Source organism: Symphalangus syndactylus, chromosome 20, assembly GCF_028878055.3.
Source record: "Symphalangus syndactylus isolate Jambi chromosome 20, NHGRI_mSymSyn1-v2.1_pri, whole genome shotgun sequence".
In the NCBI taxonomy this organism is placed as follows: Eukaryota; Metazoa; Chordata; class Mammalia; order Primates; family Hylobatidae; genus Symphalangus; species Symphalangus syndactylus.
The window spans coordinates 48227802-48248617 of NC_072442.2; the positions used below are offsets into that span (position 1 = coordinate 48227802).

Consider the following 20816-nt stretch of genomic DNA (forward strand, 5'->3'; position numbering starts at 1 on the left):
GGCCCCTTAGCAGGGTGGGGCTGGCAGCTTCTGCTGACTCAGGGACATTTCCAGGCCTGGCCTCGAGGTTAAGCAGCTCATTGAAAACAGCTGCTCCTCTTGGCTGGCGGCCCTTTCAGGCGGCCTCTGGCTCTCCCTGGGATGACCTCTCGCCTCTGCGTGGCCTGGGGAGGGGCAGTGAAGGGAGAGAGGCTTAGAGGCTGGAGGCCACACTGCCATGCCTTCAGGGATGGAACTGAGTCCCCTCCAGGGCTGGCCAGCTGCCCCCCAGCCCCCAGCTTTCCAGGAGCTAAGCCAGGTGGTCGCTGGGCCCTGCGTTCCTGCCTGTAGCCTTTGCTCCTGTGGTTCGGCAGCTTGGACCGCCTTCCTTGTCCTTGGAATGCCTTCCTTGTCCTTGTCTCTGCTTGTGCCTTTCAGGGTTTTATGTGACATGCCTCTCATTCAACACATATTTGTTGAGAGTCCGCTGCATGCCAGGCACCATGCTAGAATTAACTTCTCATCTGCCTCCTTCATCTATGATGTCTTGTGGAGAGCAGCCGTCTTATCTGAGGTCAGACCTCTGGCTGCCTCTGTGGATGGGCTGAGTCCGGGAAAACTGCAGAAACAGCTGAGGGTTTTGCTCCAGAGACACAAACTGTTGTCAAGCCTTTGCACTCAGCCTCGCGACTTCACCAAAGCATTGTGTGCCTTGAAGCAGACAGGACGGGAGAGGAGGCCTCAGTGACCTTCAACAAGGAGGGAGGAGATGGGTTACTCAATGTAGGGCAAATTGCTTTAAAACCCAGTTGCCCGTCAGCACAGACATGTTTCCCAGGTGATGACCTGGATGTCTGAGAAGCAAGAAGTGTGGACTACGTCAGAAATATTTCTATCAAACTAGACACGGTGGCTCACACCTAGAAACCCTGCACTTTGGAAGGCCAAGGTAGGAGGATCAGGAGGTTGGGGCCAGGAGTTCAAGATCAGCCTGGGCAACAAAGCAAGACCCCGTCTCTACAAAAAGTAAAAACAATTAGCTGGGGCCGGGCGCGGTGGCTCACGCCTGTAATCCCAGCACTCTGGGAGGCCGAGGCGGGCGGATCACAAGGTCAGGAGATCGAGACCATCCTGGCTAACATGGTGAAACCTCGTCTCTACTATGAATACAAAAAAATTAGCCGAGCATGGTGGCGGGTGCCTGTAGTCCCAGCTACTGGGGAGGCTGAGGCAGGAGAATGGCATGAATCCAGGGGGCGGAGCTTGCAGTGAGCGGCGATCATGCCACTGCACTCCAGCCTGGGCGACAGAGCGGACTCCGTCTCAAAAACAAACAAACACTTTGGGAGGCCGAGGTGGGCGGATCACGAGGTCAGCAGATCGAGACCATCCTGGCTAACACGGTGAAACCCCGTTTCTACTAAAAATACAAAAAATTAGCCGGGCGTGGTGGCGGGAACCTGTAGTCCCAGCTACTCGGGAGGCAGAGGCAGGAGAATGGCGTGAACCTGGGAGGCGGAGCTTGCAGTGAGCCGAGATTGTGCCACTGCACTCCAGCCTGGGCAACATAGTGAGACTCCATCTCAAAACAAACAAAAAACAATTAGCTGGGCATGGTGGGGTGCATGCCTATAGTCCCAGCTACTCTGGGGGCTTAGGCAGGAGGATCACTTGAGCCCAGGAATTCAAGGCTGCAGTGAGCTATGATCATGCCACTGCACTCCAGCCTGGACAACAGAGCGAAACTCTGTCTCTTTAAAAATAAAAAGAAAAGAAAAGAAAGAAAGAAATATTTCTATCGCACTTCATTTATCTGGAAAGTTAATTTCTATCTATCACCTTCACTCCCAACCGTGCAGGCTTAAACTTTTCCATGGATTGCTTTATGAGTTCAGCCTCTCCAGCTTCGTTATAAATGCATGAGGGCAGAGGCTGTATCTTCTTTTGATTCCTAGGCTGGAATGCAGTGGCGTGATTATAGCTCACTACTGCCTCACACTCCTGGGCTCAGTTAGTCCTCCTGCCTCAGTCTCCTGAGTAGCTGGGACCACAGGCACATGCCACCACACCTGGCTAATTTTTTTTTTTTTTTTTTTTTTGAGACGGAGCATCACTCTGTTGCCAGATTGGAGTACAGTGGCGCAATCTCAGCTCACTGCAACCTCTGCCTCCTGGGTTCAAGCGATTCTCCTGCCTCAGCCTCCCGAGTAGTTAGGACTACAGGTGCGTGCCACCACGCCCCACTTATTTTTGTACTTTTAGTAGAGATGGAGTTTCACCATGTTGGCCAGGCTGGTCTCAAACTTCTGACCTCATGATTCACCTGCCTCGGCCTCCCAAAGTGCTGGGATTACAGGTGTGAGCCACTGCGCCCAGCCTACACCTGGCTAATTTTTAAATTTTTTTGTAGAGACGGGATCTCACCATGTTGCCTAGGCTTGTCTTGAACTCCTGGGCTCAAACAATCTTCCCACCTTAGCCTTCCAAAGTGCAGGGATTACAGGTGTGAGCCACTGTGCCCAGCATCTGGTTCATTTTTAATTTCCCTTACAGTGCTTCATAAATGATTATCATCCGTATGGGATAAGAAAGCCCCCAAGGGAGCAGCCAGAAGGATGATTAGGAGAATGGGCTGAGGGTCCAGCCTCCAGGCACCTCCTCTGACATGGCCTTGATGCTGCAGCCGACCCAAGAGGCTGGTCTGACAGGTCAGAGGAGGTCCTAGAGCAGTAGCCTCCCAGGAAATAAGGAGAATGGGACAGAAACCCAATGCAGACAAGCTCATTAAAAAAGGGAATGCAGGAGTCCAGCTGGCTGCAGACGATCCTGAGTGTTTCACAGAATGGAGGAAAGAGCCTCAGAGATTCAGGGACAGGACATCCAGCATCTCTAGGACTCACTTCCTCTCTTTCCATCTCTTTGTCCTGTTTAACTCTGCTTCTCTTTATATATTATCCCCTCATCATAGGAAGCATGGCCATTGGCAGCCCCAGCCTAGCAATCTTAACAAAAAGAGAAAGCTTTTTGTGTTCCAGGGGAGTTCTCTGATCAGCCCTGTTTGAGTTATATGCCCCATTACTGTGGCCAAAGGGATAGACACTGTCATCAGCTCAAGAGTGAGCCTTCTGCCCACCCACACATCCACATAGCCAGAGGTACACGATACAAGGAGAACAAGAAGGGGATGGGAAGTTTCCTGGGCAGATAAAGGCAGCTCAGTGAGGTCACAGATTGTTATCGTTGCCATGTCTTCATTGTAGAGCCCAGTGCCCTGCCACACCATATGTTGATAAGGGCTGGGATCATGTCTATATTGTTCACAATACCCTCAGTGCCTAATGCCCTGCTGGCATCTATGAAATTCTCAATACATCATTGTTGGATGAAAGAATGAATAAATGAATGAATCACACCCAGCCAGTGCTCCCTGCCTAGCTTCATTCATTTCTTCATTTACTCAGTAAGAACATATTGAGCCACAGCTTGATGTGTAGCACTGTGCTAGGCATGGGTTGATTGCCTACAAAATGCAAGAAGTGGTCTTTGTCCTTGGGGAGGAGAATCCCAAGATCCTTGTGAGGGGCCCTGCACCTTCTGTGGGGGGCAATTTTGCTCCCTGCACTGACACCTGATGCTCCCATGCATATGGATGAGGCTGGGGGGTGGGTGAGGCTGGAGGGGCCCTCTCCGGATGGGGGTGGGGGGCATCAGGCCTGTGCACTCTGAGCTCCCTCTGCCCGCTTTGTATGTGCTTGATGAAGCACGGGTACAAAGAACACAGAGCCAGCTCTCAGGACGCCTTTTCTCTTTCCCCGGCAGTTTCAGCCCAGCCTGAGCGTGCACTCCCCCTCCACTAAGCCTTGGAGAAAGAGCCTCTTTTCAGTGAGGGCCCAGGCCCACCGGCCACTTCGGGTGGAAAATGCTCTCAAGAACCCTCTGACCCCTGCTTGGCAGAGTCCCCCTGGATCCACCTACAAGAATCCCCCCTCAGCCTCTCCTTTGCTTTGCAGAGCTCCTGCACGCCTCTCCTCTGCTTTCTGATTCCTCAGCCTTTTCTCATTTGCTGCCAAATGAGAAAATGCAAGAGGTTGCCTTTGTCCTCTTTTGCTGCCAAATGAGAAAATGTGACCTGTGTTCTTCAGCGCCTCCTCCACATTGCACTCTTCAGATCTCTGCCCAGCAGAGTCTCTCGGCCCTTGGGAGGCACAGAGCTCCTTGCAACGCCCCCAGACACCTGGGATTTTAAAGGCGTGTTTGCTCTTATGCCCGGCATTTCTCCTCTAACTGGATTACAAATCCTGCGAGGGGAAGGACAGTGCTGCGAGTTTCCTTGTGGTCCCAGCATTGCCTGAACATGCCATGCAGCTAGCAGAAAGTTGGGTGGATTTGAACCCACAGCCTAGGATGTCAGAGGGAGGAGAGGCCTCGAAGCTGTGCCTCATGTGACAAAGGAGGAAACTGAGGCCTGAAAGCTACTTCTGTTGGACATTCTAATCCTGTCCCCTTCCTGGGCTTCAGTTTCCTCTGTCAAGTGAGGGGAGGTTGGCCTGACCCTGGGAGTAGCCCCTCCCAACTAACCTGGACCTCTTTCTGACCCTTCATTCACCATCTGCTACAACTGCTGCAGCCCACCTGGCATTGATTTAGCACACTTGTGGATTTTCTGGCTGGGGAGGAGAGGAAGATAATGTCCTCTTGGGCAGTTGTGGGCTCCTGTGAAGTTTTGGGCTTTGTTTTCCAGTCCTATCTCTGAGAAACATCTACAAAACATTTTTTTCCTTTTCCGGCCCCAGGCCCCTTTGGCTACCTCCTGCCATGGGCCATTTTCTATTACTACTGCCTGGAGTAGAGTTTCTGAGAACCAGATACCTACTCCTTAAAGGAAGCTTGGGCAGGCATGGATCAGGTCCTGGAGCTGGTTTCTGATTTCTGGTGGGTGGCTGAAAGGTGACCTAGTCTGTTTGGGCTGTTATAACACAATACCATAAACAGATGGCTTGTAAACAATAGAAATGTATTTCTCATGGCTTTGGAGGCTGAGAAGTGTAAGATCAAGGTCCCTGCCCATTCAATGTCTGGTGAGGGCCACTTCCTCGTGGACAGCTATCTTCTCACTGTACCCTCACATGGTGGAATAGGCGAGGGTCTCTCTGGGGTGTCTTTTATTAGGACACTCATCCTATTCATGAAGGCTCTTCCCTAATGACCTAAGCACCTCCCAAAGTCCTCACATCCTAATGCCATCACCCTGGGGGGTTAAGATTTCAACACAGGCCGGGTGTGATGGCTCACTCTTGTAATCCCAGTACTCTGGGAGGCCAAGGTGGGAGGCTCACCTGAGGTCAGGAGTTTGAGACCAGCCTGGCCAACATGGTGAAACTGCGTCTGTACTAAAAATACAAAAATTAGCTGAGCATGGTGACGCAGGCCTGTAGTTCCAGCTACTTGGGAGGCTGCTGAGGCAGAAGAATCACTTGAATCCGGGAGGTAGAGGTTGCAGCAGTGAGCAGAGTTCGCGCCACTGCACTCCAGCTGGGGCAACAGAGCGAGACTCTGTATCAAAAAAAAAAAAAAAAAAAAAAGATTTCAGCACATGAATTTTTGGAGGTTGACACATTCAGTTCATGGCAGGAGGGAAGGAGCAGGTTCAAGGCAGGGGACCCAGAGATTAGCTGTGGCAGTTGTCCTAGGGGTACTTTAGGAAGCTCACTTTGTCCTGCCCAGAGAGGAACCCCATCCAAGTGCTGTTAGAGGACAGAGGGACGGGGTCCCTGCCCCAACCTACACTCCCGTGGTGGTGTTTTGAGCATCCGTGACAGGAGCTGTGGGCACTATGTTTTAGGAAAATTAATCTGGCTGTTAGAACAAGGAGCAGAAAGATAGGCTGGTTGTTTGTGATTATTATCTAGGCATGAAATTCGTTCATTCATGCATGTGTTCATTTGTTCCTTCAGTATTTAAGCATTACTGTGTGTCAGGCAGAACTGTACGTGCTGGGGATACAGTGGTGGAGAAGACAGAAAACAAGAGCCTGTCAGATAGCGAGTTCTGGTTCTGGAAGTGGCAGAGTAGCTTGTGTCAGTCTAACTTGCCGGCCAAGAATGCTTATAGACTAAGGGAAAAATATAAAATATGGTGATTATGGTGACTTGAAGGCACTGGATAGCAATTAAAACCAGACAGAGGTAGAGAGGAAAAAATCCTTGAAAGTAAAAAGTAAACCTGGCACATTTAACCAGCTTTTCCCTGAGCACACTACCTGGTTTGAGGAGCTCACACAGAAAGTGGCAGTTTTACTGGCTAGAGCTTGGGGCCACTAGAAAGGCTAACACTGAGAGGGAAAATCCTGGAAAGGAAGGAGCCATAGAAATTCCTTCTACAGATTCTCCTTAAATCCTTGGTGAATCCTAAACTGTGCATTTGCAGGGTAGGGCTCTAAGCTGCCCAGCAAGAAACAGCAGCTGGGAGGCAGAGGTTTCAGTTGCTACCTGGTGCTGAGGAAACAGAGTTTAAAATTTAAGTTCCACCAAGTTTGAGGGGCTTAGTAATCACCTAAGGTTTTCTTTCAAAATCCCAGAAGGGCCTCACCTTATGATTAAATCCAAGGGTACGAGCCACATCTGAAGACTAAAGGCAAAACTCAAACAACCCCACCCTAGCAAAGCTTAAAACCAAACCTCCACAGGAGCAAGGTAATCCACTGGTAATTTAACTGCCTGCCATAACAAAATCCAGCATTCTTTAGAGGAAGATTTTTTTAAAATCCAGATTCCCTTTAACATATCATCCCTGACATTCAGTATACAACAAAAAAGTCCAGACTCCTTATGAGGAGTCCACAATGTCCAGCATATAATAAAAATTAGCAGATAGTAGGCAGCAAGAGATGACCCATAATCAAAAGAAAAAACAGTCAATAGATGCAGATGCACAGACAACCCAGATGATGAAAAAAATCAGATAATAAATGCCATGAAGAGCATTATAATCAAGTGATATGATAGAGAGTAACTGTGGTCACTTTAAGATTGGGAGGCCAGGAGGCTCTCTCTAAAGATGTTACCCTTTTTTGTTGTTTGAAATGTGAAATGCCAGGTAGAGGAAATAATGCATAGGCCCAGTGGCAGGAAACAGCCAGGCTTGTTCAAGGAAGAACAAGGAGGTCAAAGGGACTTGAGCAAGGTGGAGTAACAAGATTTGAGATCAGGCCATTAGACAGGACCAGATCATGTTAAATTGTGGCTCATAGTAAGAGGCTGAATCTTATTTGAAGAATGATGAATCATCTTTGAAGTAATTCAAGCAGGAGGAAGATTACCTGCCTTCTGTTGTTGTTGTTTTTTCCCTTTTACTATGAGTGAAGCTGTCATTTCAAATATTTAAGAGGCAATTGCATTTTCTTCTTTTGCTTTCTATGCATATCTCTTCTTCATTTTCTACTGCATTGTTGATACTTTCCTTAAATTTCATGTATCTATTTTTTTGGTAGAAGATCTTCTTTCTTTTCTTTTCTCCCTTTCTCTCTTTCTTTCTTTCTTCTTTCTTTCTTTCTTTCTTTCTTTCTTTCTTTCTTCCTTCCTTCCTTCCTTCCTTCCTTCCTTCCTTCCTTCCTTCCTTCCTTCCTTCCTTCTTTCTTTTCTTTCTTTCCTAGTAAAGTCAGAAAGGAGGAAAGAACAAACAGTTTGGTCTGTAACTGACTATGAACAATCAATTGAGATAACTCACCACCTTTGGACCAGCCAGAAGCTCTTTTAATATTGTGGACTTAACTGTTTGCCTCTAATAAGGTACATATATTTTTATCATTTATTTGAATTTTGACCTTGCTGATGGCATTAAATGTTGCCATGAAAAAAATCTTTTTTTGAGAAAAAAGTTCTTATGCCATTGAATTCATCACTGTTGTCTATGACCTTCAACACTCCAATAATATTTTTAAATTTTTTCTAGTACTGATTTATATCTTTAAAAGATTATTCTAGGCCAGGTGCGGTGGCTCATGCCTGTAATCCTAGCACTTTGGTAGTCTGAGGAGGGCAGATTCCCTGAGCTCCGGAGTTCGAGACCAGCCTGGGCAACGTGGAGAAACACTGTCTCTACTAAAAATACAGAAAAATTAGCCAGGCATGGTGGCATGTGCCTGTAGTCCCAGCTACTCGGGAGGCTGAGACAGGAGAATTGCTTGAACCTGGCAGGGAGAGGTTGCAGTGAGCCGAGATTGCACCACTGCACTCTAGCCTGGGCGACAGAGCAGGACTCTCTGTCTCAAAAAAAAAAAAAAAAAAAAAAAAAAAGAGAGAGAGATTATTCTGACTGTCTTTGGAGAATGGACTATAGAAGGATGATGAGATCAGCATGGGAGAAGAGAGAGAACTTGAGATTTGGACCCAGGAGAGGAGGGCCACATTTCAGCTCCTTCCCTTAACAATCTTATCACTCTTGTCATCAAATTGCTTCACCACCCTCAGCCAATTTCTTCACCAATAACATAGCATAATGCTGATTTATAGTCTTCTTACTGTGCCAGATCCTGTTCCAAATGCTTTACATGTATTATCTCATTTCATCGTTACCAGATACTTAAGATGAGGAAACGGCATAGAGAGGTGAAGCACTTTGCCCAAGTCCCATATTCAGTGGCAGAGCTAGAATCGAAACAGTAGCTGCCAGGCGCAGTGGCTCATGCCTGTAATCCCAGCACTTTGGGAGACCGAGGTGGGCAGATCACCTGAGGTTGGGAGTTTGAGACCACCCTGACCAACATGGAGAAATCTCGTCTGTTCTAAAAATACAAAAAATTAGCCAGGTTTGGTGGTGCATGCCTGTAATCCCAGCTACTCAGGAGGCTGAGGCAGAATTGCTTGAACCCAGGAGGCAGAGGTTGCAGTAAGCTGAGATCGTGCCATTGCACTCCAGCCTGGGCAACAAGAGCAATAATCCATCTCCAAAAAAAAACAGAAAAAAGAAAAAAAGAAAAGAAACACTAGCAGTCGGATTCATCATTTCAAGACGTGAAAAGTATCCTGGGGAGCTAGTGGCTAGTGGATGCAAAAGTTCTTTGGAGATTGGATGTACTCCATATGTGTATTGTGTACATAAGTGGCAGTCAGGGAACAAGAGGAAGGTGATGGATGTCACAGAGATCTGGGTTTGCTTACTGGGTGTGTGACACTGGGAGTAGGTCACTTCATGTCCCTAAGACTCTGTCTGTCTTTTCTTACCTTCCTTCCCTCCCTCCCTCCCTCGCTCCCTCCTTCCTACCATCCATCCCTCCCTCCCTCCTTCCTCCCTACTTTCTTCTTTTCTTTCTCTTTCCTCCTTCCTACCCTCCCTTGCTCCTTCCTTTCTTTTTCTTCACTGAAACAACTCACATATAGAATTTACCCATTTAAAACATATATTTAATTGGGATTTAGTTTATTCACAGAGTTGTGCAACTATCGTGACAATCTAATTTTAGAACATTTTCATCATATCCCCAAAAGAAGCACCGTGCCCTTTAGCAGCCACTCCCCTTTCTCATCACCCACAGGCAACCATTAATTTGCTTTCTGTCTCTATGCATTGAAGCTTCATTTCTTACTCTGTAAAGTGGGTGTTCTGTGGTGGGGGGTGCAGGTTGGATTTCCCCAATGACTTCTACAGAGGGTGCCTGCTCAGTGAGGAGATAGGTGGAAAGAGGAAAGGTTGAGGAAGCCAAAGAATTAAATTGCTGCATAAAAATTAAGGCGTGAAATAGTTCAGGGGTGGGATGAGTGGTTTGGGAAGATCCTAGAAGAAGGAAAGGATGGAACCAGTGCAGGGGGCAGGGAGAAGGGTGAGACACAATGCCTCCGGATCAAAGAAGAATTTTGGCAGAAAAACCACGCCATGTAATAGAGATTGAGATTGAGGTTGCAACGTAGTATGTGGTGTAAATGCCTCGACCGCTCCTCATAAAATCTTCAGAAAAGTATACAGGTGATGTGCCGGGTGGAGTTGGGTTTGCTTTTGAGGGTGGTACAGAGGAGGGCTGAGTCCTCCCTCCTGGTGAGCAGGGGCTAGAACAGAGGTGGTCCTGCAGGCCTCTGCCTCATCTGGGCACAAGGGCTTAGCACTGCCACTCATTTCCACCTCAGAGGGTTGGTAGTGAGGACCGAGTGATTTAACCTATGAGTGAAGGCTCACCGTCCTGCGCTGGGCACATGGTAGGTGCCTGTCAGCCACACCGGTCATCAAGGGCCAACCAGGAGAGCCCCTGTGATGCGTTCGTGTCCTGCCTTCCCTTCCAGAACCCAACGTCTTCCTCATCTTCAGCTATGGACTGCAGGGCTGCCTGGAGGCCCAAGGTGGGCAGGTCAGAGTCACCCCGGCTTGCAATACCAGTCTCCCTGCCCAGCGCTGGAAGTGGGTCTCCCGAAACCGGCTCTTCAACCTGGGTACCATGCAGTGCCTGGGCACAGGCTGGCCAGGCACCAATACCACGGCCTCCCTGGGCATGTACGAGTGTGACCGGGAGGCACTGAATCTTCGCTGGCATTGTCGTACACTGGGTGACCAGCTGTCCTTGCTCCTGGGGGCCCGCACCAGCAACATATCCAAGCCTGGCACCCTTGAGCGTGGTGACCAGACCCGCAGTGGCCAGTGGCGCATCTACGGCAGCGAGGAGGACCTATGTGCTCTGCCCTACCATGGTGAGGGGCTGCTTGCAGGCGGGAGGGTGGGGTCCCTGATGTCCAGGGGCCTGGAGCCATGAGGGACAGATTCCCGGTGACAAGGCCTTTGGCCTCTGTGGACCCTTGGCAGTCACATGTTTAATTATAATAGGAAGCATTTTTTAATAATGAAGAAAATTAACTTCAGGCCAGGTGCGGTGGCTCACACCTGTAATCCCAGCACTTTGGGAGGCCAAGGTGGGTGGATCACTTGAGGTCAGGAGTTCGAGACCAGCCTGGCCAACATGGAAAAACCCCATCTCTACTAAAAATACAAAAATTAGCCAGGTGTGGTGGAGCATGCCCATCATAGTCCCAGCTACTTGGGAGGCTGAGGAAGGAGAATCACTTGAACCCAGGAGGCAGACGTTGCCGTGAGCTGAGGTTGCGCCACTGCACTGCAGCCTGGGTGACAGAGCAAGACTCTGTCTCAAGAAAAAAAAAAAAAAAAAAGAAAAGAAAAGAAAAGAAAAAAGAAAAATTAACCTCAAAGCATTTAATTTACTTTGTAAAAATTGCAAAATACATGCTTGTAAAGTCTTCAAATAGTATACAACATAAAATTAAATGAAAATTCCCTTCCCCCAGGCCCACTCTCCAGGTGAAACCCCATTGTAGCCCCCCATGTTGTCTTAATGCCTATCTTGAATGTGGTGAATGGGGACCAGAGTCACCATGTGAGGGGCTGGCCTCTTGTGGTGGACAGCCCCGTCCTGGGGGGGCCTTTCCTGGGAGACCCCCTGAGTTCCGAGATAGAACTTTGTGGGGACACAGAGCCCATGGGCTGGGTAGCCGAGCAGAGATTCCATTGGGCTCAGCCCTCTGTGGATGACTTGGATGCCCCCTCGCCCAGCTGGAGTTTGGACGGGATTAGGGGTACCAGGGATCCCCTTCCCAGCCCTATGAGGCGTGCAGCAAGACCTCTCTCTGGTTCCTGGGCTGACTCAACAGCAGAAGGAGCCTTAAAGCCACTATGGGGTGCCATTGCCTCTCCCACCTGCTGACCCCTGCGAACACCCAGCACTCTGGGTTTTAGGGGATTTCTCCTGAGGGTCGAGGGGCGCGGCAGCCTCTGGTGTCCAGATGCCAAGGGCCTGGCCCCTGTCCACCCCCTGCAGAGGTCTACACCATCCAGGGGAACTCCCACGGCAAGCCGTGCACCATCCCCTTCAAATATGACAACCAGTGGTTCCACGGCTGCACCAGCACGGGCCGCGAGGACGGTCACCTGTGGTGTGCCACCACCCAGGACTACGGCAAAGACGAGCGCTGGGGCTTCTGCCCCATCAAGAGTGAGAGCGGTTGGAGCCGTGGGGGTGGGGGCAGTGTTCCTGGAGGGAGGCTGGTGCTGAGCGGCCCCAGGCCCAGGGTGAGATACTGCCCCCTCCCCTACCTAGTGCAGCCTTTTGGTGGGGGAGGGTCTGCACTCCCGAGAGACCCAGGAGGGGGACTGAAGGAGAGGTCTGTCCTGGTGGCAGGTAACGACTGCGAGACCTTCTGGGACAAGGACCAGCTGACTGACAGCTGCTACCAGTTTAACTTCCAGTCCACGCTGTCGTGGAGGGAGGCCTGGGCCAGCTGCGAGCAGCAGGGCGCGGATCTGCTGAGCATCACGGAGATCCACGAGCAGACCTACATCAACGGTGAGCCGGGGTCTGACGCCTGCTCGTGCCTCTGGAGGGCCCTGGTCCTTTCTGCTTATGGGTTGGGGAGAGGGCGATGGGGAGGGCGGGAGGCTGGGGCTGGGGGTCCCCTGTTCAGTGTCCCTCCTTGCTGTCAGGCCTCCTTACTGGGTACAGCTCCACCCTGTGGATCGGCTTGAATGACTTGGACACGAGCGGAGGCTGGCAGTGGTCGGACAACTCGCCCCTCAAGTACCTCAACTGGGAGAGTGGTGAGGCACAAGTTTGGGGGCGCAGGGCAGCCAAGGGGCCCCGCGGGCTCTTGGCCTCCCATGGACTCCTCTCCTCATGTCCTCCTGCAGAGGGGCAGTGTGGGTAGGGGAAGCACAGACCTCCACCCCCTCCCCAGACTGCACCCCCCCCAGCCCATGGAGGGCGGCACTGCCCCAGGCCGCAGGTCTTGGTGCGTATGGACTGGGTGCCAGCCTCCACTCACCTCTTCAGCCACCCCTGTGGGCAGCAGGCACCAGCGCACCCAACAGCCTGGCCGGGGAGGCCGGGGCGGGGCTGGTACTGGTTGCTGGGTAGAAGGTTCAAGGCGATGTGCACCCATGTTAGAAAGCGCGGAGGACCCTGTGGTCTGGGGTGGAGCTGGAGCTGAGCACCAGGCTTCCCGAACTGGCTCAGGCTTCCGAGGGAGCAGAGGGAGGTAGGAGGTTCTGAGCAGGGCCCCGGGAGCTACGGTGTGAGCTTCTCTCTCCGGGGGTGCTGGCGCCCTGCCCTCCCCACAGACCAGCCGGACAACCCCAGTGAGGAGAACTGTGGAGTGATCCGCACTGAGTCCTCGGGCGGCTGGCAGAACCGAGACTGCAGCATCGCGCTGCCCTATGTGTGCAAGAAGAAGCCCAACGCCACTGCTGAGCCCATCCCTCCAGGTGAGCCAGGCACTGTGCCGCAGGGTGGGGAGGGGCTCCCAGGGCCAGGGACACAGCCACAGAGCCGTGGCAGGCCCAGCCTTTCCTCCGGTTACCACCACAGCACAAGGGGACTCTCTGATCCTCTGACTCTTATTTCATTGTTCAGTTAAAGTCTGAGCAAATTGGAATATGTCATTAATTCATTTGGGGAGCATGTGCTGAGATCTGTGTTAAATGCTGGCAATACCCACTGTTCCCTCGTAGAGACCACAGTCTGCTGGAGGTGACAGACATCTCAATGCACAATTAGACTATCCCAGATCATAAGTGATTATAGAAATATGGATCAGTGTTAGAGAAGCATAGAGAAGAAACTGATTGAGCTTCTGAGAGTTAAGGAGGGGTTTATGGAAATAACATTTGATTTGGGCCTTTCAAATTGAGTGTAAGTTTAAAAGATATAAAGAGGTGTGGGGGAAGGGCATTCCTGGCAGAGGGAACAGCATATGCAAAGGTGTGGAGGCCTAGAAATACACTGCAGCTTTAAAGGGTGGTGAGTGATGGCCGGGCACCGTGGCTCACACCTATAATCCTAGCACTTTGGGAGGCCAAGGCAGGAGGATTGCCTGAGCTCAGTAGTTCGAGACCAGCCTGGGCAACATAGCGAGACCTTGTCTCTGCAAAATATATTTTTAAAATTAGCTGAATGTGGTGATGCACGCCTGTCTACTAGGGAGGTTGAGGTGGGAGGATTCCCTGAGCCTGCAAGGTTGAGGCTGCAGTGAGCCTTGCTTGTACCACTGCACTCCAACCTGGGCAACAGAGCGAGACAAGACCCTGCCTCAAAAAAATAAAAAATAAAAAATAAATAAAAGAAAGAAAAAGAAAAAATGGATGGTGCCTGTTGCAGTTAGGGTATAGATTCTAACCACTTCAAGTATGGTCCTCCAACCAGCAGCACAGCATCCCCAGAGGGCTTGTTAGAAATGCACAGTCAGGCCCGCCCCAGAGTAATTGAATCAGAACCTGCATTTAACAAGATCCTCAGATGATTCATGTGCAGGTACAGTTTGGGAAGCCCTGGCTTAAACGGCATGGTGAAGAAAAGGCAGGTTGCAGCCAGTCTCTGCAGGGTCTTGGCTGCTGGGCCAAGTTTGGGTGGGGCCGGGTAGGCTGTGGGGAACCTTTGTAGGTGTTTAAGCCAGGGAGTGTCTGGTTCTCGTTTGTGATCATAGAGACAGCTTTAGGGGCCTCCTGGAGGAGTTGGGGCAATGGACAGGGCCTGCTTTAGGGATTCTGCCCCTTACTGCTGTGTGGCCCTGGGCAAGCAGCTTAGTCTCTGGGGTGCAGAGTCCTCATTGCAAATGGAGAATAAAGCCACCCCCCTTGCAAGGTTGTTGTGAGGAAGGCTGGAGATCTGGCCTGGCACAAAGGAGTTTTTCTGTAGTTGGCTGTGGATGTTTACTATGGTGTAGATTGGAGGGCATGTGCAGTTGCCTGGGAAGCTGTGGGGCGGTGAGGAGACTTTTACAAAGAAAACATGGCAACACACACACACACACACACACACACACACACACACTAACCACAGACAGTAAAGAGCTTACAGAGCAAAACTTCTGCTCCTGACCATGGAAGTCTTGCCAATGATCGACTCAGGACTGGTTTTTTGTTTGTTTGTTTTTTGTTTTTCTGAGACAGGGTCTCAGTCTGTCACCCAGGCTGGAGTGTAGTGGTGCGATCTCAGCTCACCGCAACCTCCGCCTCTTAGGCTCAAGAGATTCTCATGCCTCAGCCTCCTGAGTAGCTGGGATTACAGGCGGGCATCACTACTTCCCAGCTAACTTTTGTATTTTTAGTAGAGATGGGGTTTCACCATGTTGGCCAGGCTGGTCTTGAACTTCTGACCTCAGGTGATCTGCCCACCTCGGCCTCCCAAAGTGCTGGGATTACAGGTGTGAACCACTGCACCCCGCCTTTTTATTTTTATTTATTTATTTTTTGAAACAGAGTCTCGCTCTGTCGCCCAGGCTAGAGTGCATTGGCACAATCACTGCTCACTGCAACCTCCGCCTCCCGGGTTCAAGCGATTCTCATGCCCCAGCCTCCCGAGTAGCTGGGATTATATGCATGAGTGTGCCACCACGCCAGGCTAATTTTTTTGTATTTTTAGAGATGGGGTTTCACCATGTTGCCCAGGCTGGTCTCGAACTCCTGTCTTCAAGTGATTCACCCGCCTCGGCCTCCCAAAGTGCTGGAATTACAGGCGTGAGCCACGGCTCCGGCCTGATTCAGGACTGTTGACCACTGCTTTATCTCCCATTCCCTAAGGGGCCAGGAGCAGAAGCTTGAAACGTCAGCAGCCCGATCTAGGGCACCCCCACCTCTAGCTGGAGGGAGCCTTGGGCCGTAGTCTAGTCCTCCCAGAAGCAGCTTTCTGAAGGAAGGGGCCCGCTGGGAGGCCCGGGCATGGGCATGCCTAGCCTATCTGTGGCCCCTCACCAAGTCCTCTGTCCTCTGGGTCTTCCCGGACCTGCAGACAGATCTAAGGCCTCGGATTTCCGCCCCTCTGCCCAGCCCATATCTCTCTGCACGAGGCATATTCTAGGCGGGTTCTGCTTTCCCGGTCTCATCACTTAAGTCCTGTCATTTCGAAGGCAGGCGCCGTCGTGTTCCCAAAGCATCCACATTTCCCAAGCTCCCTTCCAGTCCTTGAGGCCCCTCGGGTCTCAGCAGCCACTAAAATCCGCTTGTCTGGGGCGGCAGCCTCAGGTCTTAGCTCATTGGCTAACAAGAGATGATTGACAGGTCCTGAGCCAGAGAGCGAGCCCAATCGGGCTCTCAGCCCGCCCAGCTTTGCCGGGTCTCCAGGAGCAGGTGTGGCTGGACCACGGGAATCCCAGTCTGAGGCCGTGTTCTAGTGGGCGCGCGCTTTCCTGCCCGGTTAGGCAGAATTCTGCCCGAGCCTGACACTGTGGGTGGTTTGGTGAAGTCCTGTTTTCTCCTGCCAAGACCAAGTAAGGGCTTGTTTGCCTCAGCTGCCCTCGGACCCCAACCCCTAGAAGGTGAACCTGAAAGGCACGGAAGTCGGGGCAAGGGAGGGCCTGGGACGGGTGGATTTCTCAGCCCTGGGGTTCAGGGTTAGGAGTTAGGAGGCGGGAAGGAGTCCCAGCTGGGGGATGGGGCCGATCTGTAGTGACTTTGAGCACCTCCTAATGTTCTCGGCTGCCCACCCACCAAGACCTCAGATTCCTGGTGGGCCTGCCTGGGCCCCATTAGTGGCTCAAGGTCCCGTTTCCCAATTTTCTCCCTCCTGGGCTGCCCGGACCTGCACAGAGTGGGTGCTCAATATATGTTATTTGAAAGAATAACAGTGGTTCCATTTACTAGGCAGGGCGGCCATAAGCCAAGCTTGAATCTCATAGCAGGGAACCCCATTTACAGAGGGAAAAACTGAGGCTCATGGGGCTGGTTTGTCCTGACTTTCTACCCATCGTTTATTGACTGATTCATTGATGCGTTGATTGAGATAAGGTCTTGCTGTGTCGCCCAGGCTGGAGTGCAGTGGTGCAATCATGGCTCACTGCAGCCTTGACCTCCCCGGGTCAAGTGATCCTCTCACCTCAGCCTCCTGAGTAGCGGGACCACAGGTGCACATCACCATGCCTGGCTAATTTTTTTATTTTTTATAGCGATGGGGTCTCCCCTTTGTTGCCCAGTCTGTTCTTGAACTACTGGGCTCAAACAATCCTCCAGCCTTAGCCTTCCAAAGTGCTGGGATTACAGGCCTGAGCCACCACGCCTGGCCCACCCATCATATTCTGAGAGCCACAGCCAGAGGAACTGTTCTGTCCTGGGTGGAATCTGCCACCACGACTTGGGTCTCTGCCCCGGGGCTCCAGCAACCCTGTAAAGTTTTATTTTTTTAGCATTTCCAAGACCTGTGGTGAGAACTGGGATTGATCTGGGAGAGTTTGGAGAGGAGGTGACTTGGAGGCCTCGCCTGTGTTGACGTCAACCCAGTGGGTTGGTGCCCAGACTGGGCGGCTCAGTCCCTGAGCAGCAGCCTCATGGGTCTCTGCAGACAGGTGGGCCAATGTGAAGGTGGAGTGCGAGCCGAGCTGGCAGCCCTTCCAGGGCCACTGCTACCGCCTGCAGGCTGAAAAGCGCAGCTGGCAGGAGTCCAAGAAGGCATGTCTACGGGGCGGTGGCGACCTGGTCAGCATCCACAGCATGGCAGAGCTGGAATTCATCACCAAGCAGATCAAGCAAGGTGAGGAGCTGCCCGCCCACACGTCTGGGTGGAGGGCAGGGCCTCCCACTGCCCCACCCATCCTGCCCAGGAGCCTCAGAGAATGTTCCTTCCTCCCTACTGGTGGCTGAGGCTGACCTCTCAATGTCTTCTCTCCCCTCCTCTCCTGCCGCACCCCCAGAGGTGGAGGAGCTGTGGATCGGCCTCAACGATTTGAAACTGCAGATGAATTTTGAGTGGTCTGACGGGAGCCTTGTGAGCTTCACCCACTGGCACCCCTTTGAGCCCAACAACTTCCGGGACAGTCTGGAGGACTGTGTCACCATCTGGGGCCCGGTGAGATCTCCCTCTCCCTATCACAGGGCCACAAAATACACCCCCAACCTCCAGGTGCGACCCCAGCTGAAGGACATCCTAGTTACTATCAGTACCTGTCTGGAAACTCTTACCTCTCAGCAGTCCCCCTCCTCCCCACCAATGCCTTCCCTTCCACGAGAGACTGCCGGGGCTTGAATCCCACCTCCACCTCCAACTAGCCAAGTCACCTTGGGCAAGTTACTAGAGGGTCATAGGGGAGATCAGAGGAGTTAATTCTCGTGAAACCTTAGGCACAGTGCCTGGCGCATTCTTGGTCTCCTCCCAGCTGCCCTTCCCTGCCAGAAGGTGGCATCAGAACCCACATTATGTGCAGATACTTTGCAAGCAGGGCTGCACTCTGCCAGCCCTTGCCCCCGGTGATCTACCCAGTCCAGGGTCCTGTCATCTCAAGAGATTGTTGAGTTATGACAATTTGCCATGGTTTGGGCTTAGATGTGGTATAAGTGAAGGAATTGATGCAGGGCTTCAAGCAGAGATGAAAGACCCTTTAAAAAGGGACAAAGCCAGCTGAGTGTGGTGGCTGATAATCCCAGCACGTTGGGAGGCTGAGGCAGGCGGATCACTTGAGGTCAGGAGTTCGAGACCAGCCTGGCCAACATAGTGAAAACCCGTCTCTACTAAAAATACAAAAATTAGCCAGGCATGGTGGCAGATGCCTGTAATCCCAACTACTCGAGAGGCTGAGGCAAGAGAATCTCTTGAACCTGGAAGGCGGAGGCTGCAGTGAGCTGAGATTGAACCACTGCACTCCAGCCTGGGTGACAGAGCAAGACCCTGTCTCAAAATAAAATAAAATAAAATAAAATAAAATAAAATAAAATAAAATAAAAATAAAATAAAAAGGAGAAAGCCATAGGGACACAGATCACCCTTCCTAGGGACAGACAGGATGTTCTCCTGTCACATACTGCAAACAATGCTGGGGACTGTAGTGGCAGTCATTTGCCTTAGGGGATGCTATTTAAGAATTTTAAAACAATTATGTATTGAATATGTACCATGTGCCAGGCATTTTTCTGGGTGCTAGGATACACAAACACGCCTGCCCTCAGGATGGAGCTTAGAGGCAGACATACTGCTGGCTGGGGGCCTGTAGATACTGGGGAGGGTGAAGACAGAAGCAGGGGCCGAGGATTAAATTCCTCCTCAGCTTCATCAGCTGAGATTCTGGTCTGGGCACACTGGCCTCTGCTCACTCTGGCCCTGCAGGCACTAGCTAGACGCCTTGGGAATCCCAGCTGTCTATCCTGCCATCAGTTACTCTAACAATCTTAGCCAGTTTGTTTTTGATATTTATAAAACGAGTTATCAATAATTAAAAGGACACCTTTCCTTTTTTTTTTTTTGAGACGGAGTTTCACTCTGTTGCCCAGGCTGGAGTGCAATGGCACGATCTTGGCTCACTGGAACCTCTGCCTCCCAGGTTCAAGCGATTCTCCTGCCTGAGCCTCCCAAATAGCTGGGATTACAGGCATGCGCCACCACGACCGGCTAATTTTTTGTATTTTCAGTAGAGATGGGGTTTCACCATGTTGGCCAGGCTGGTCTTGAACTCCTAACCTCAAGTGATCCGCCCACCTCGGCCTCCCAAAATGCTGGGATTATAGGCGTGAGCCACCGCGCCGGGCCAGGACGCCTTTCCCATTTAGACAATGCTTGTTAAGTTTCAAGGCGTTTGCACATGAACTGCTTGTGCTCTCATCCACCCTGTGAGGCTTATGGGTTCATCCCGCCTTCCCCATTGCACAGCTGGGACACAGAGATGTCAGAATCGCACAGCAAGTCAGAGACAGGGCCAGCTCTAGGAACCAGATTCCAAGAAGGATATGGGAGATTTATGGGGAGGTGGGGGTTGAGATTCTTCCTCACCCTGTGTCCCTAGGAAGGCCGCTGGAATGACAGTCCCTGTAACCAGTCCTTGCCATCCATCTGCAAGAAGGCAGGCCAGCTGAGCCAGGGGGCGGCCGAGGAGGACCATGGCTGCCGGAAGGTGAGGGTGTTTCTGGAGCTGCCCTGAGTGGGGCCACCAGTCAGAGGGGCTACCAGGGGAGGGATGGATGGATGAACTCCTGCTGCCTCGCATGGCATCGCCCTCGCGTTGGCACCCCCTTCCCTGAGCTCTCCAAACTGCTCCTATCTTGAAGGAGTGATACTGGATGGGATGGGACGGGTGGGCGCTGTTGGGAGGAAGCAGAGCTCCCTGCCCCCAGCCCAGTCCTGAGACCCTCCCCATGGGGGAAGCCACTTCCTCGAGACAGCAGAGCACAGGGAGGTGGGGGCTGGTCTACGCCCACCTCCAGCCTAGTCATGTCAAGCAGTGGCTGCCGAAGTGAAGTGTGGCCCCTATGCACCCCCAGTCCTGCCTTCCCCTTCCTCTGCCGTCTGACACAGGGCGTGTGCTGGTCTGTCTCCCCTGGAGGAGTGAGGCCACTCAGGGTGGGGCTGCACCTTCCCCCTCCTTGTGTTCCCAGCCCCAGTGGGCTTCTAGAGGATGTTCAGGGAGGTTGGCGGGGGGGGGGGGGGTCAAGGAATGAAAGCTGTATAAGTGAGTGGGGGGTGAGTGACTGAGGGTGTGAGGGAGTGACAGACCCTCTCCCTCCTCCAGGGAGTGGAGCAGGGGTGCAAATGCTGTGATGGGTGCGGGGAACTTGCTTCTAAAAGACACTGCTTGGCCCTTGGCCCCTCCCAGCAGCTCCTTGCAGCCAGGCTGGCTCCTCACTCTGTTTTCCTTTGGATTAAGCCCCTACCACACCCACCTGGACCCCAAAGCCTCCCCCAGAAAATGAGCAGGAAACACTAACAGGCATGGCCCCATGGGGGAGGAAGCAGAGGGGAGAGCAGAGCCCGGCTGCAGAGTCTGTGGGCTGGCAAGGACAGTGCCTGGCCCAGGGGCTGTGTCATGGCTGCGAAGATGTGAAGGGAGGAGTAGAGAGGAATTACCAACTTCTCTGGCACCAAGGCCAGCCTGGAATTT

The 20816-nt window shown here is 51.9% G+C and overlaps 1 protein-coding gene across 3 annotated transcripts in view; it reads left to right on the forward strand.

Annotated features, from left to right (window-relative positions):
- The window catches only part of MRC2 (mannose receptor C-type 2), a 65312-nt gene that overhangs the window by 26056 nt on the left and 18440 nt on the right, over positions 1-20816 (forward strand). For 2 of the 3 annotated variants that reach the window (XM_055258385.2, XM_055258384.2), the window contains exons 2-9: positions 10251-10652; positions 11792-11965; positions 12152-12316; positions 12454-12567; positions 13087-13230; positions 17297-17485; positions 17646-17800; positions 19725-19832. In XM_055258385.2, coding sequence (XP_055114360.2) covers positions 10251-10652; positions 11792-11965; positions 12152-12316; positions 12454-12567; positions 13087-13230; positions 17297-17485; positions 17646-17800; positions 19725-19832 — 1451 coding nt within the window. The remainder of the gene's footprint in view (positions 1-10250; positions 10653-11791; positions 11966-12151; positions 12317-12453; positions 12568-13086; positions 13231-17296; positions 17486-17645; positions 17801-19724; positions 19833-20816) is intronic. The other variant, XM_063629306.1, reaches the window with a different exon arrangement.